The 14560-nt window shown below is 40.6% G+C and overlaps 1 protein-coding gene across 1 annotated transcript in view; it reads left to right on the top strand.

Moving 5' to 3' along the window:
- Window positions 1–14560, top strand: part of wwtr1.S (WW domain containing transcription regulator 1 S homeolog) — an 86629-nt gene that overhangs the window by 59444 nt on the left and 12625 nt on the right. The window contains exon 3 of the mRNA XM_018265796.2: window positions 6879–7078. Within this exon, the coding sequence (XP_018121285.1) occupies window positions 6879–7078 (200 nt within the window). The remainder of the gene's footprint in view (window positions 1–6878; window positions 7079–14560) is intronic.

The raw sequence follows: 14560 nt of genomic DNA, 5'->3' as shown, positions 1-14560 counted from the left end.
ACTTGGTGAAGCCAAACACGCCTTCCGAATTGTTCCTGTCTGTTAACAATCACTGTTTGAGTCTAAATCAGTGATCCCCAACCAGTAGCTCGTGAACAACATGTTGCTCTCCAACCCCTTGGATGTTGCTCCCAGTGGCCTCAAAGCAGGTGCTTATTTTTGCATTCCAGGCAAGTTTTGGTTGCATAAAAACCAGGTGCACTGCCAAACAGAGCCTCAATGTAGGTTGACAATCCACATAGGGGCTACTAAATGGCCAATCACAGCCCTTATTTGACACCCCAGGAACACTTTTCATACTAGTGTTGCTGCCCAACTCCTTTAATCTCTAAATGTTGCTCACAGGTTCTAAAGGCTGGGGATCCCTGGTCTAAATAATAGGGCTGCAACAAATCCAGGATTTGTTTTGTATTTGGGCAAGAACTGGACAAATCCAAGTGCCTCGCTAGTCTGGCTTAATCCAAACTTTTAAAATTGTGGTGATTGTTGTAATACGAACAAAAATATTGCGTTCCCCCCCACACCTTCTTTTTAACCCTTCCTCACCCTAATTTACATTTGTAAATTATGGTTTGGATTTGGTTTAGAATGTAACCGAATCCATCTTGCAAGATTCAGGAATCGGGCAAATCCCAAAATAGAAGGATTTGGTCAGTCTTTACAAAATAATAAGCATGACGATTTCTATTTATATGGCTAAACATAAAGATACACATAAATAATCCTCACTTCTCAGAGCAACCTATACTGGTTTATTTTTATTTAGCATTCCTACAAAAAGAGAAAAAGGAAACCCTACCTGTAGGGTCTGTTGTTATCTGTTAAACATATCTTAAGTGCCAAAGACTTTAGCATCTATGGCACCAACACTCAAGTACAAGTCACAGTTCTGTAGATTCTATGGTTTTGGGTTCTTGTTTGTTCAAAGGGAAAGTGTGACTATAAGCGTTATTATTATTAGCATTATTATTAATAACAACAACAAAGATTTATACATCAAACATACTAATTGCATACAAATACTGATCAACACTTGAGGTAAAGACAGGCCCTGCTCGACAAGGTCACAAACTGATAGCCTAGCAATACATGGCCCTTCTCACTACTATAATTTACAGTGTTAAGAAAATGCACAGTGTTTATGAACAGGTATGGGATCCGTTATCCAGAAAGCTCAGAATTAAGGAAAGGGCGTTTCCTATAGAGTCCATTTTAATCAAATAACCCCTCATTTTTAAAAATAATTTCCTTTTTTTTTGTAATAATAAAACAGCACCTTGTGCTTGTTCAGGAAGAACAGCCTATTGGGTTTATTTTCTAGTAGACTTAAGGTATGAAGATCCAAATTACAGAAAGATCGGTTATCCGGAAAACCCCAGGTCCTGAGCATTCTGGATAACACATCCCATACCTGTATAGCAAACAACTTTAGTGCACTTCCTCCCTAGGTTTTCTTCTCTTATGGCTAAGGGTAAGGACACGCGGCAGATTCAGGGAGACAAATCGCCTCTTCTTTGGGGCGACTATCTCCCCGAACTGTCTTCCCGCCAGCTATAATGAAAAATCAACTGCGGGATGGCACTCGCGGCGCTTCGTTTTCTGAAGCCACCTGAAATTTGCCTCACGAGGAAACTTTGGGCGACTTCGGAAAACGAAACGCCGCAAGTGGCATCCCGCTGTCGATTTTTCATTATAGCTAGTGGGAAGCTAGGGGAAGGCAGTTCTGGGAGATTGTCGTCCCAAAGAAGAGGCAATTTGTCGCCGGGGCGACTAATCTCCCCGAATCTCCCTGTGTGTCCTTACCCTTAAGCTGGTCGTAGACACAAAGATCCGATCGCACAAGTCATTGTAAGATCGGACTTTCTCATCTCCCGACCTGCCACTAACCATTCCCATCATATAAAGTACGAAAGAACAGATCAGCCGATGTTCTGCCCCTTACAGCAATTGTATGAAAGTTATGTCTGACAAAGCTAGTGACACTGAAAATCATACGATCGGCAATGCATGCAGAGATATTACCCGCAGCCGACAGAAATCTTTTAACCTGTCCGATCGACCAAACAATCAATCCCCGGATGAAAAATTCGGGACTCTCCACACACGGTCCGAAAATCGTACGAATCCTCGATTCATACAATCAGATCTTTGCGTCTATGGCCAGCCCCTGCACACAGCTGGGAATACTTGCAAGGAGCTTGCAGCTTAACACTAGGAAGTTTTTCCATGTTATATTAGTTGGATTTTCCTTCCCAGGCTCTCCATTTCTTATCTGGGAGGCTTCCTGGATAACAATACAATAAAACAACCATCAGAAAACATAAAGGTGCTATTTTTGACTCCTCAATAACAGAAAGTAGGATGGCAATGGTCTGGAATGTTTCCCAGGGTTGCTATTGCATTACGGTATGTAGTGCAGTTTTGAAGTGTTCTGTCAGAAGTGAAAGAAATAGGTACGATAGACGCAAACAAAATACACAAATGTTTTGATGCATGTACATATATTCAGGTGCACTTGTTTTTGTGTTATTTCTGCTCAGATTCATAGCATAGCCCGCGAGAATGTATTGCTGGACAACAATAAAAATGCTCAGAATCTGGACATCTTAAGTGTGAATTAAATTAACTTATAAATCAAAGGGTATCTACTAGTGTTGTGTTTGTTAAGAAATACCTTATATCACTTGCTGTTATAGAAGATGGGAATTGTGGTACTTATGGCACAAGTACAGCCCTCACCTAATCGCAAGGACTTTCTCATTTTCAGTCCGTATTTTCTCATGCTTCAGAAATATCAAGATTTCCCTTTAAGAAAGACTTTATGATTATTCCTGATATTGTGCCACTGTTTGTATTCTTTCCAGTCCCAGAGGCAAATTCCATGTGTATCATTGCCCAAGCCTATGACATGGTGGTTCTGTGATTACTTTACATTTGTGTTGTTGCTTGGCTGTGCTGCATGAACCCTTAAAATGAGTATTAATTCAACTAATTTGTTTTTCTGTTTCCCATTGCATTCATGTCCCAATGCTTGGTAAGTATTCATTATGTCAGTAAGTGGCACCAGCTTTATAATTCCATAATGTATGGGGTTTACTATATTGCTGTACATCTAAAACCTGAAGTACTAGCAGGCAACAATTCTTTTGAGACCGGTCACAAATATTCAGCCAAAATCCTAAAGCTCATACAATCTTTTTCCTTTTAAAGACTAGATTTTTGAAATTATTTTCTGCAAGTCCAAACTACCAAACAAGGTAACTGAAAGGCCTTTGATCGCCTTCTGTTCTAGCACAAATGGAAGGGAAGGTTAATCAACCATTCTCAAAGAAATCTGAGTACAATCCACATCCATACCTATGTCTATGAGGGTTTACCTTGTTGTTTCACACAGTGGATGATTATACTCACCATTCTAAACTAGCACACAGGTGCATGAGGCTCATTTCCAAAATAATCAAGATAATGAAGAGATTTTACCATTGTAACTATCATTGTCATTTTATCTGTAATTAAAATATGCAGCAGATTTCTGGCACAAAGTTCACTCCAAGTTCCAAGTTTACTTGCCACTCATTTTATGGGGAGGTTCATGCTGCTTTTAAGAAATATGCTTTTATAGTTGGCTAAAACTAGAAATAGGAATAAATATATGGACTGGATCTGCAATAAAAAATGTTGTGATAAAAAGTTAAATTGGTTCTTATTAGTGGAAACTAATAAATCTTGTGTCATGCTGCTGCCTGGACTTGCCAATACATGGCTTACATGAGGAAAGGTGAGCAAGCATGCAAATACCAGGAGGGAACGTTAAAGGGATACGGTCATGGGAAAAAAACTGATTCACTTGGGGCAGCTGGGAAATTAACAAAATGTCTAGCCCCATGTCAGATTTCAAAATTGAATATAAAAAAAATCTGTTTGCTCTTTTGAGAAATGGATTTCAGTGCAGAATTCTGCCGGAGCAGCACTATTAACTGATTAATTTTGAAAAAAAAAAATTTCCCCATGACAGTATCCCTTTAGCACACGGGCAGATTCGAGGAGATTGTCACCTGGCGACTAATCGCCTCTTCTGTGGGGCGACAATCTCCCCAAACTGCCTTCCGCCTGCTATAATGAGAAAATGCCTCACGAGGAAACTTCGGGCGACTTCGGAAATCAAAGCGCCGTGAGTGCATTGGCGCTTGCGTTTTCTCATTATAGCAGGGGGAAGGCAGTTCAGGGAGGCGACTAAATCACCCCAAATTTGCCCATGTGCTAAAGCCCTAAGGGAGCTAGCACATGGGGAGATTTAGTTGCCTGGCCTGAAGTTGGGTTGCCACTTAACTCCTACGCTAAGGGCAGTGGCACACGGGAAGATTTTTCCTGAAATTTTTAAACGCGGCTGCGGTCGACAAATCTTTTGAAAATGCCTCTCCATTGTCGGTAATAGGAATTGCTGCCGGGATGATTGCTAAATCGCCAGAAGTTTCCTCTGGAGGCATCTTTCGGTGATTTGGCGTTCAGGTGGACATACCATCAGCAATTTCAATTAGTGGCAATGGGAGAGGCATTTTCAGGAGAAACCCGCAGCCGCGTCTAAACAATCGTGGTCGACAAATCTTCCCGTGTGCCACTAGCCCTTACCACTGGTCTAGAAGGCTAAAAAAAAGAAAAAGTAATGATAATATAACAAACCTTGCTAAAACTTTTTGATATTTTTCAAATAAAATTAAATTTTATATGTGTTTTGAAAAATGTCATCTAATTTGAAAAACATCTTAAAGTTTTAGTAATCTTTTTTAAAAAAAACAAACCCTTAATGCTATTGTTTCTTATTTGAAATAAAATGGGTAAATTCAGCAAATAGGTTTCATGGTGGCAGAAAAATTTAAGAGGGAAATAGAGGCCATCAAAATATTGGTATTTGCTGTGGCGGCAGTGGGAGTACCATTTTAAGCTTACGGGCTGTGATTATTCCTGGAAAATGCTCACTTCCATATTGTGAATGGATAATCATGGGCCAAGAGCTACTTGTGACAAGTATAATTGCATAGAGTGGGGAGTGGGCCCCTACGACAAATCCCTGCGGTTCAATCACTGCAGTTTTCCCAGGAAATATATCTGGATGAAAATGGCCCTCGTGCATTACCCATAGGGTGGAAATTCATTGTAAAAGAAATGTATACGTTACAACCTCATAGTGAAATAGAAGTTACTTTTCTTACACCTAATGCCAATTACAAAGGTTATTTGGGGAAGTTTATTTGTATTCAGTGCTGTACTTTATATATCGAGGGCACTCCCATAGATAATGTTTCCACTTCAAATTTAAACTGCTCAGAAATATATGACTGGGATTAGCCAAGGATCAGTCTGTAGGCTTCCAAAGTGGGTGGCCTAGGGACAAGTATGTACATAATACTTCCTTGTTTCCTTAACTACAATGTAACTCTACCATGACAATTAGTCTTATTTGTATGCTTTGGTTATTTTTAAACCCTAATCCACTGGTCTGTGCTCATCAGCCTGTGTGAAATTCTATTTTCATGTTTTTTTAAGTATTGTTTTTTGTCTGGAACGGGCTCTTCTTATAGGGGTTGTTCACCTTTAAAGTAACTTTTAGTATGATGTAGAGATAGACATTCTGAGACAATTTGCAATTAGTTTTCAATTCTTTAATATTATTTAGCTTTTTATTTAGCAACTCTCTGGTGTGCAATTTCAGCAATCAGGTTACTAGGGTCCAAAATACTTGAGCAACCATGCACTGATATGAATGAGACTGGACTATGTATAGGAAAGGCCTGAATAGAAAGATAAGTAATAAAAAGTAGAAATAACAATACATTTGCAGCCTTACAGAACATTCGTTCAGTGACCCCTATTTGACAGATGAAAACAGAAGGCGGCAATCACAAATAAAGAAAAAAATGAACACCAGTTGAAAAGTTACTTAGAATTAGCCATTCTGTAACATACTAAAAGTTAACTTAAAGGGTTACTGTCATGGGGAAAAAAAAATTCTCAAAATGAATCGGTTAATAGCGCTGATCCAGCAGAATTCTGCACTGAAATCCATTTTCCAAAAGAGCAAACAGATTTTTTTATATTCAATTTTGAAATCTGACATGGGGCTAGACATTTTGTCAATTTCCCAGCTGCCCCTGGTCATATGACTTGTACCTGCACTGTAGGAGAGAAATGCTTTCTGGCAGGCTGCTGTTTTTCTTTTTCAATGTAACTGAATGTGTCTCAGTGGGACATGGGTTTTTACTATTGAGTGTTGTTCTTAAATCTACCAGGCAGCTGTTATCTTGTGTTAGGGAGCTGTTATCTGGTTACATTCCCATTGTTCTTTTGTTTGGCTGCTGGGGGGGAAAAGGGAGGGGGTGATATCACTCCAACTTGCAGTACAGCAGTAAAGAGTGATTGAAGTTTATCAGAGCACATGTCAGATTTCAAAATTGAATATAAAAAAATCTGTTTGCTCTTTTGAGAAATGGATTTCAGTGCAGAATTCTGCTGGAGCAGCACTATTAACTGATTCATTTTGAATTTTTTTTTCCCATGCCAGTATCCCTTTAAAGGTGAACCACCCCATTAAATTGGTTTCATTTTGACAAAACAGTTTTGCTTTAGAAGTGTATGGACTGGGAAGGTAAAGCATGGGCTGTGGTTTGTTGGAATATCCTAATTTTGTGTGTGGCAATGAGAGGCAATGCTGCAGGGCAATCCTTGGCCTAAATATATCCCCCCTGCAAAAAAGTTTTCTAGCATGTCATCAGGATATATTAGTGGTACGGGAAAACCATTATATTCTGAATATGACCCATAAATAGTGTTGCTTCAGGTGCATACATTTGCTGCAATCCTGCTTTTCTATCTATTTACAGTGATGAATCATCCCCAACAAATAACTTCCAGCCCCGCCATACCCCAACAGAACCACCCGACCCAGAATCCTCAAGCAGCGCTCATCAGTTTACCCAATGCTCTTACCACCCAGCAACAGCAGCAACAGAAACTTCGGCTTCAAAGGATCCAGATGGAGAGAGAGAGAATCCGGATGCGTCAGGAAGAGCTGATGAGACAGGTAATTATAAATAAACAATGCTGGTTGTGTAATGGTTGTGTAACAGTGATAGGTACTACTGCTTTAAACCACTGCAAACAAAAAAAAAACCCCTGTGGCTCTACTCAAATAAAAAAAAAAAAAGTGAATGTTATAATATTCCTAATGAAAATCAGTAAATCTACTTGCGTGCGTGGCCCCAGGTCCGTCTCTTAAGGGTGTAGCATTATCTGCAATTAAATTCAAACAATATAAACGTTGTTCACACTCACTGATGAGAACAGGTAGCCCGGGTGCAGCACCCCGAACCTGTAGCTTGGATGAGATGCAATACGTAATCATAGGCACCTACAGTATGTGCATATGATTACGTGTCTCTAGATACGAAACGCGTTAGGACGTTTGATTTTAACCTATGGAATAAAGATCGAAATTTTATCCAACCTGGTGTGTCGCAGGAGTGCGTGACTATTCTTCCTTTTCCTTTAAACACTGGACAAGAAATTCTTTGGCCTGACCAGGGTGCCTCTTGCTGCATTTCAGATGATGATAGTGGCCCAATGTATCCTGTGCCTGTCAATGGTTGTTGGTAGGGGGAAAGGGAATTCTTATCTTTAGTGCTACTTTGCTTTTCTCTGTCCAGTATTAATAGTGTAAGGATGGCACAACAGCATTACAGAATTGTATCCGGCAGTATTGCACAATGCTTTGATATATAGTATACTGGTTCAAGCCATTGAATCTTTAATGGCCGTAGTCCCAATGTGTTTACTTGGGCCTCCTTCAGTTACTTGGCTTATCCCATTTCTATGACCCTGCCTGTTATATGCTTAGATTCAGTGATCATTCATGGGAACAGATATTTCTACACATAGCACATCTCCCAGACATTCCTTCTGTCCTTTCTTTGTGCCAAGCATATGGGCATATCATTTACTAGACTGTTTTTTTTTTTCATTGTCTTTGGGTGCTGGGCTGAAAGTAAGAAGCGGAGAGTTTGGGGGACATTGTAGTGCTTATATGCCTGTTCACAAAGGAATGCATGCTGCCTTAATGGAATGGGTGCATTCTGATGTCATGCATGTTTAGAAGTCATCAAAATGGCAAGAATAAAAGGAATAAGAATTCTTTTATGTCCATTCTCAAGTGTGATTGTCTGATGAAACTCTTCTTCGGCTGTGATAAATGTGCTTAATAGAGATATCAGTGGAACGGTGAGCAGTAACGTAACTACCCATCTCTGGGCCTGGGTGCAGGGAGTGCAGCCACCCCCCTTCTTCATGACGCGATCTTCGCGGCGAATTCGCTATTGCTGTAATAGAACTAATTTCTGACATTACGCTTCTTTTAAAGGGGTTCTACACCTTCCAACACTTTTTTCAGTTACTGCCTGTTTTCTATGTGTGACCTTTTTCTAATACTTCAGCTTAAAGTTTAATTTTTCACCTTCTTGTGTCTTTCTAAAGCAGCTGAGGGGGGTTGCCGACTCGGTAACTGTACTAAATTGATACATTTAGTTGATACCTTTCTTATCTTTGTCTCTGCTGAACAGAATCCATGAGGCAGCTGTTATAACTGATACAATAGTTAATATTGTAGCTAATATTCCACAGATGTTGCTGAGAAATAAATCAACTAATGTAGCAAATTGTAACAGTTCAGAATCTGCACCTGGATCACTGAGCTGCCAGACCTGAGACAGGAATATTTACCAGTAACTTTAAACCTAAACAATTCTGGAAAAAGCGGTGAATAAAAAGGAAAGCAACTGAAAAAAGTCTTGTGAACAACCTGAAAACAATTGTACTGGTAATAGTGTCTGGAAGGTGAACAACCCTTTTAAGATAAAGGGTTTAAGTTCTCTTAAAAGAAGAAGGAATGGTCTTTTAACTTGGGGGTGCCAAAAGTTAGGCATCCCAAGTGATTGCATATACTTACCCGTGACTCTTCCGACTTCTTCATTCTTCAATTCAATTAAAGTTTGGCTTTTCGCGTTACTGTACATGCGCAGCCACAAGAAAAAAGAAGAAACCAGAAGAAGATTGCTCTGTTGTGCTCACTTGAAGAATCCTGGGCCAGTGCAGTTTTCTGCTGATAGGAACACCGGCCCATGGATTCAGGTAAGTACATGAAATCACTTGGGGGTGCCTAACTTTTGGCAACCCCAAGTTAAAAGACCTTTCCTTCTCCTTTAAAGGAATTGTTCAAAAATGTAATGTATAAAGGCTGGAGTGACTGGATGTGTAACATAATAGCCAGATCACTACTTCCTGCTTTGCAGCACTTTTACTTTCCACTGATTGGTTATCAGGCAGTAACCAATCAGAGACTTGAGGGGGGCACATGGGTCATAACTGTTGCTTTTGAATCTGAGCTGAATGCTGAGGATCAATTGCAAACTCACTGAACAGTTATGTCCCATGTGGCCCACCTTAAACTCACTCACTGACTCAGAGAGCTGCAAAGCAGGAAGTAGTGTTCTGGTTATTATGTTAGACATCCAGTCACTCCAGCCTTTATAAATTACATTTTTGGCTAACTAACTATGTTATAAACATTTCTATTTTTTGCACAGCCTATCTATTTACCCAATTTTATTTTTACACTGAACTGTTCTTTTAAAATCTATTATTTAACCCTTGTATTTATACCCGTGATCTTCCACCTGAGCTGCTCAAGCCATTACTGTTACATTGGCTGAGAATTGCAGTTCAACAATAACTGGAGACCCCCAGCTTGAAATGAGTGATGGAAAGAAAAGTGCAGACAATCCACCCCCTGTGATCTATTGACTGTAAGAACTATGCAGTTCCTCAGCTAATCTTTTAACCCTCCTTTGTTTCCTTTAATGCAACCTGGTCAGAGAAGAAAATGCTGACTTAATGTTGCTTGTCGTTGCCGAGTGACGGGAACAAGATTGAAGGGTTCGGGTGAAAGGGTGTGGAATTTTTTTGGCAGGTCTCCTAACTCTGCTTTTAACCTGACAGCCGTCACTGGCTGGCGATCCAGCAATTCTAGAACTGACAGCTGCTCTGTTTGCAGTAGACACACCCAGCAGAGAGAGAGAGAGAGAGAATATCAGTTTCAGAAAGGTTTCCTATTGGGGTTTGTGTCTTACAAGGTGAAAATTGGGGAACCTCTGTTAGCCAATGAAATGCCATCAGACCCTCTTTGCTTTGGTGTAATATCATATTATACCAGACTAAATAAAGAAAGGAAAATAATAACTATAGGTAGGCTTTAGCAAATATGCTATAGATCCTGATCTCCAATTGAATCTGAGTTTTGGGACTTGACGTAATTCAATCAAGTGGGCTTCATATTATTCACTTATGCAGGGTACTGATTTGCCTTAGTAAATAAACCTTTCTAAGCAATGACTGGTTAGGGGCACATGGTGGAGCAAACCTGCCTTCCATCTCACATCTGCACTGAAATACACCCATTGTGTGCACTGACAGGCCGATGTGTGCTTCTGTGCTACCTATTGTATTCTGTGCTACCTATTGTATTCTGCTTTGAGAGAGATTTGTCACGCCATAAAGTGGAATTTCCTAACTATCTGTGCTTGGATAGGGCTCAAGAGTGAAAGAGCCAGAACTGCTGTAGAGGGGCGACCTTTAGGCTTGGATGGGGCAATTATTTATTTATTTTTAATTGAGCCAGGGGTCCTTTGGTTTATCCCAGTTCTGAGGCAGGCAAGGCAATATTCAAACCCTGGCGGATCTTAGGGGGGATATGGATATTGATCCTTTTGTTATATGGAACCCTAAGGCTTCTCATGGCAACCCTTTTTTTTTTGGGCACATTGATATATATTCACTTAAGTCTACCACGTGATGCTATCGGAACAATTTACAGTAATGGCCACATTTTGGAGTGCAGCTGTATGCTACAATGAAACAAAGCCATCAGCAGCGATCCAATCAACTCATGAGCCTATTTCATGAGCCCAATTGACTGTTCCCACTAGTGTCTGCGGTACAGTCATTTGAAAAAGTTTGGGAACCACTCTTAATTCTTTGGTGTTTTATTTATCATTGGCTGATTTTCAAAGTAGCAACTTCCTTTTAATATATAACATGCCTTATGGAAACAGTAGTATTTCAGCAGCAGTTACATAAAGTTTATTGGATTAACAGAAAATATGCAATATGCATCATTACAAATTAGACAGGTGCATAAATTTGGGCACCTCAACAGAGATATTACATCAATACTTAGTTGAACCTCCTTTTGCAAATGTAACAGCCTCTAGACGCCTCCTATAGCCTTTGATGAATGTCTGTATTCTGGATGGCGGCATTTTTGACCATTGGTCCATACAAAATCTCTCCAGTTCAATTAAATTTGATGGCTGCCGAGCATGGACACCCTGCTTCAAATCATCACATAAATTTTCGATGATAATTCAAGTCAAGAAAATTTTACTTCTCCCTCTGCATAAATGCCGTAGATTTTGAAGTGTGTTTAGGGTCATTGTCTTGTTGGAATATCCAACCCCTGCATAACTTCAACTTTGTGACTGATGCTTGAACATTATCCTGAAGAATTTGTTGATATTGGGTTGAATTCATCTGACCCTCAACTTTAACAAGGGCCCCAGTCCCTGAACTAGCCACACAGCCCCACAGCATGATGGAACCTCCACCAAATTTGACAGTAGGTAGCAGGTGTTTTTCTTGGAATGAGGTGTTCTTCTACTGCCATGCAAAGCGGTTTTTGTTATGATCAAATAACTAAATTTTTGTCTCATCGGTCCAAAGCACTTTGTTCCAAAATGATTGTGGCTTGTCTAAATGAGCTTTTGCATACAACAAGCGACTCTGTTTGTGGCGAGTGCAGAAAGGGCTTCTTTCTCGTCACCCTGCCATACAGATGTACAGATACTCCATCTGCAGCAAAGTGTTCTTGCAGGTCTTTGGAGGTGATCTTTGGGTTGTCTGCAACCATTCTCACAATGCTCAGCATATGCCGCTCCTGTATTATTCTTGGCCTGCCAGACCTGGGTTTTACAGCAACTGTGCCTGTGGCCTTCCATTTCATGATTACATTCCTTACAGTTGAAACTGACAGTTTAAACCTTTGAGATAGCTTTTTGTTGCCCTCCCCTAAACCATGATACTGAACAATCTTTTTCAGATCTTTTGAGAGTTGCTTTGAGGATCCCATGCTGTCACTCTTCAGAGGAGAGTCAAACAGAAACACAACTTGCAATTGGCCACTTTAAATACCTTCTGTCATGATTGGACACACCTGCCTATGAAGTTCAAGGCTTAACGAGCTAATCCAACCCATTTGGTGTTGCCAGTAATCAGTATTGAGCAGTTACATGCATTCAAATGAGCAAAATTACAAGGGCACCCATATTTTTGCACAGTCAGTTTTTTACATTTGATTTAATTTCATACAGCTGAATACTGCTTCACTAAAAATCTTTGTTCAGAAAACACCCCAGTACAGATGTTCCTGGGAAATGAAAGACATGTTATCTTTTTTGTTGAAAGTGAAGTAAATTGTTATGCAGGCTGAGAGGGGTTCCCAAACTTTTTCATATGACTGTAGCTGAACAGAGTCGCAACTGTCAGACAGCTCAAGCAGTCAGACCAAATATCACATTCCTTGCTTCAGTACCATGGCAATGGCATAGTAGCTGCCGGCAAGACAGATTCCAAAGCTGTAAAAGGGGTTGCAGCAAAAAGCAAAAAAATTGAATGCCATATAACATGTCCCAATTAACAAACATCCCACAACTGACTGTTCCTGAACCTCCCCCAATATGTGTGATCTCTTAAAATAAAACCAACAATAAAAGCAACTGCATCATTCAGAACATCTTTGGTTACTAACGGGTTAAAAGGGACTGTTCTTTCTTTGGATTTCAGGGAAGGTTACGGCAGTTCATAGAGAAAAGCATATCTGAATCCCAGCTGCTGTGAAGCCTTAAATAGATGGCTGAAAGCGAGTATGAACTTGCCACGCCGTCCTCAGCACTTTTATGTGTTATGTTCATAGGGCCAAGATGCGTTTCCATGATGTGGACTGAAGGCCGGATCTGAAGCTGCTCTGCTTTAGATATTTATAAAGTGCACTACACCCAGCAACAGCTTCTCACTTGATTGAAGTCACATTCTTTGAGTTTATGTTCATTAGTTTTATTTTTACTTCTTGAATTGTCCAGGGTACATTCCTGCGCGGGTCCATTTTTGTTAACCCGTTCCCGCAAACCCGCATTCTTACACGCTACCCGACCCGCAAGTACCTTATCCGCAACCCAGACCCGCGACCCGCTGACCATCAAGATTTAGGAAGTGCTGTCATTGTAAACCGGAAGTGACATCATTGGAAGTAGGCGTGATCAGTAAAAAGGAGTAAAAAACCGCAGACCCGTGTCTATACCTGCACCCGGAACTTCTTCTAGCAACCCGCAGGTATTTGCGGGTACCCGGACCCGCTGCAGGACTCCAGGGCATGATGATGGCTATAGGTGTCACTGATTCATATCTGTACTAAGAAAGAGCGAGAAAAAGAGAAATTTAAAGGCTGTGTAAACCCGCCCACAACATTTTTAAACTGTGAACAGCCTCTTTGAAATCTTTAAATCTGTAAAGCTATAAAGTAAATGGGAAAACATACACAGCGCTCCATTTTCGGACGTTGCCCGAAGTTTCCCTGTGAGGGTCAGGGCACACGCTCCGATTTGGGGTGAATAATCTCCTCGAACTGCCTTCCACCGGCTAGAATGTAAATCGACGACGAGATGGAAAGTCTGAAGTTTCCTTGTGAGGCAGGAGGCAGTTTGGGGAGATTAGTCGCCCCGAAGAAGAGGAGATTTGTTGCGGGCGACTATTCTCCCTGAATCTGAGCATGTGCCCTGACTAGGGATGGGCGAATTTGACCCGTTTAGTTTCGCCAAAAATTTGCCGCTGCCGAAATGACGGAGACGCTCATTAAAGTCTATGGGCATCAAAAAGATTTTGACGCTTGGCGAATTTTTTTTTGACGCACATCTTTTTTTTTTTGTCGCAGGCCGACATACAAGTCTATGGGCGTCATTTCTGCTGCGACCCTTAGGGAGATTAGTCCCCCGTGGTATCACAGTTTTAAAAGTGGATGAAGTATCTCCCTTTTAATCTCTCATTATCATAAAGATTCATCCAATCACTATGGGGCAAATTCACTAAACGCCGAAGTGCCTAACGCTAGCGTGAATACGCCAGCGTAGCGCATTTTCATTAATTCGCCGATTCACTAACGGATGCTGGCGTAAATTCGCTAGTGTTTCTTTGCACCCTTACGCCTGGCAAATTTGCGCAATGGATGTAACTACAGAAATTCATTAACGCGCCAATTATTCTGAACGCTACCTTTTACGCCAGACTTCCTTTGCCACCTCAGACCAGGCGAAGTGCAATAGAGTAGATAGTGATTGTTTCAAAAAAAGTTTACATTTTTCTAAGTCCCAAAAAACGCTGGCGTTTTTTCATTTTTTATGGGTGATAG

This window comes from Xenopus laevis, chromosome 5S (genome assembly GCF_017654675.1).
Source record: "Xenopus laevis strain J_2021 chromosome 5S, Xenopus_laevis_v10.1, whole genome shotgun sequence".
Classification (NCBI taxonomy): Eukaryota; Metazoa; Chordata; class Amphibia; order Anura; family Pipidae; genus Xenopus; species Xenopus laevis.
Note: the sequence above shows the minus strand (reverse complement) of the source record. Positions and strands in the feature narration are given on the sequence as shown.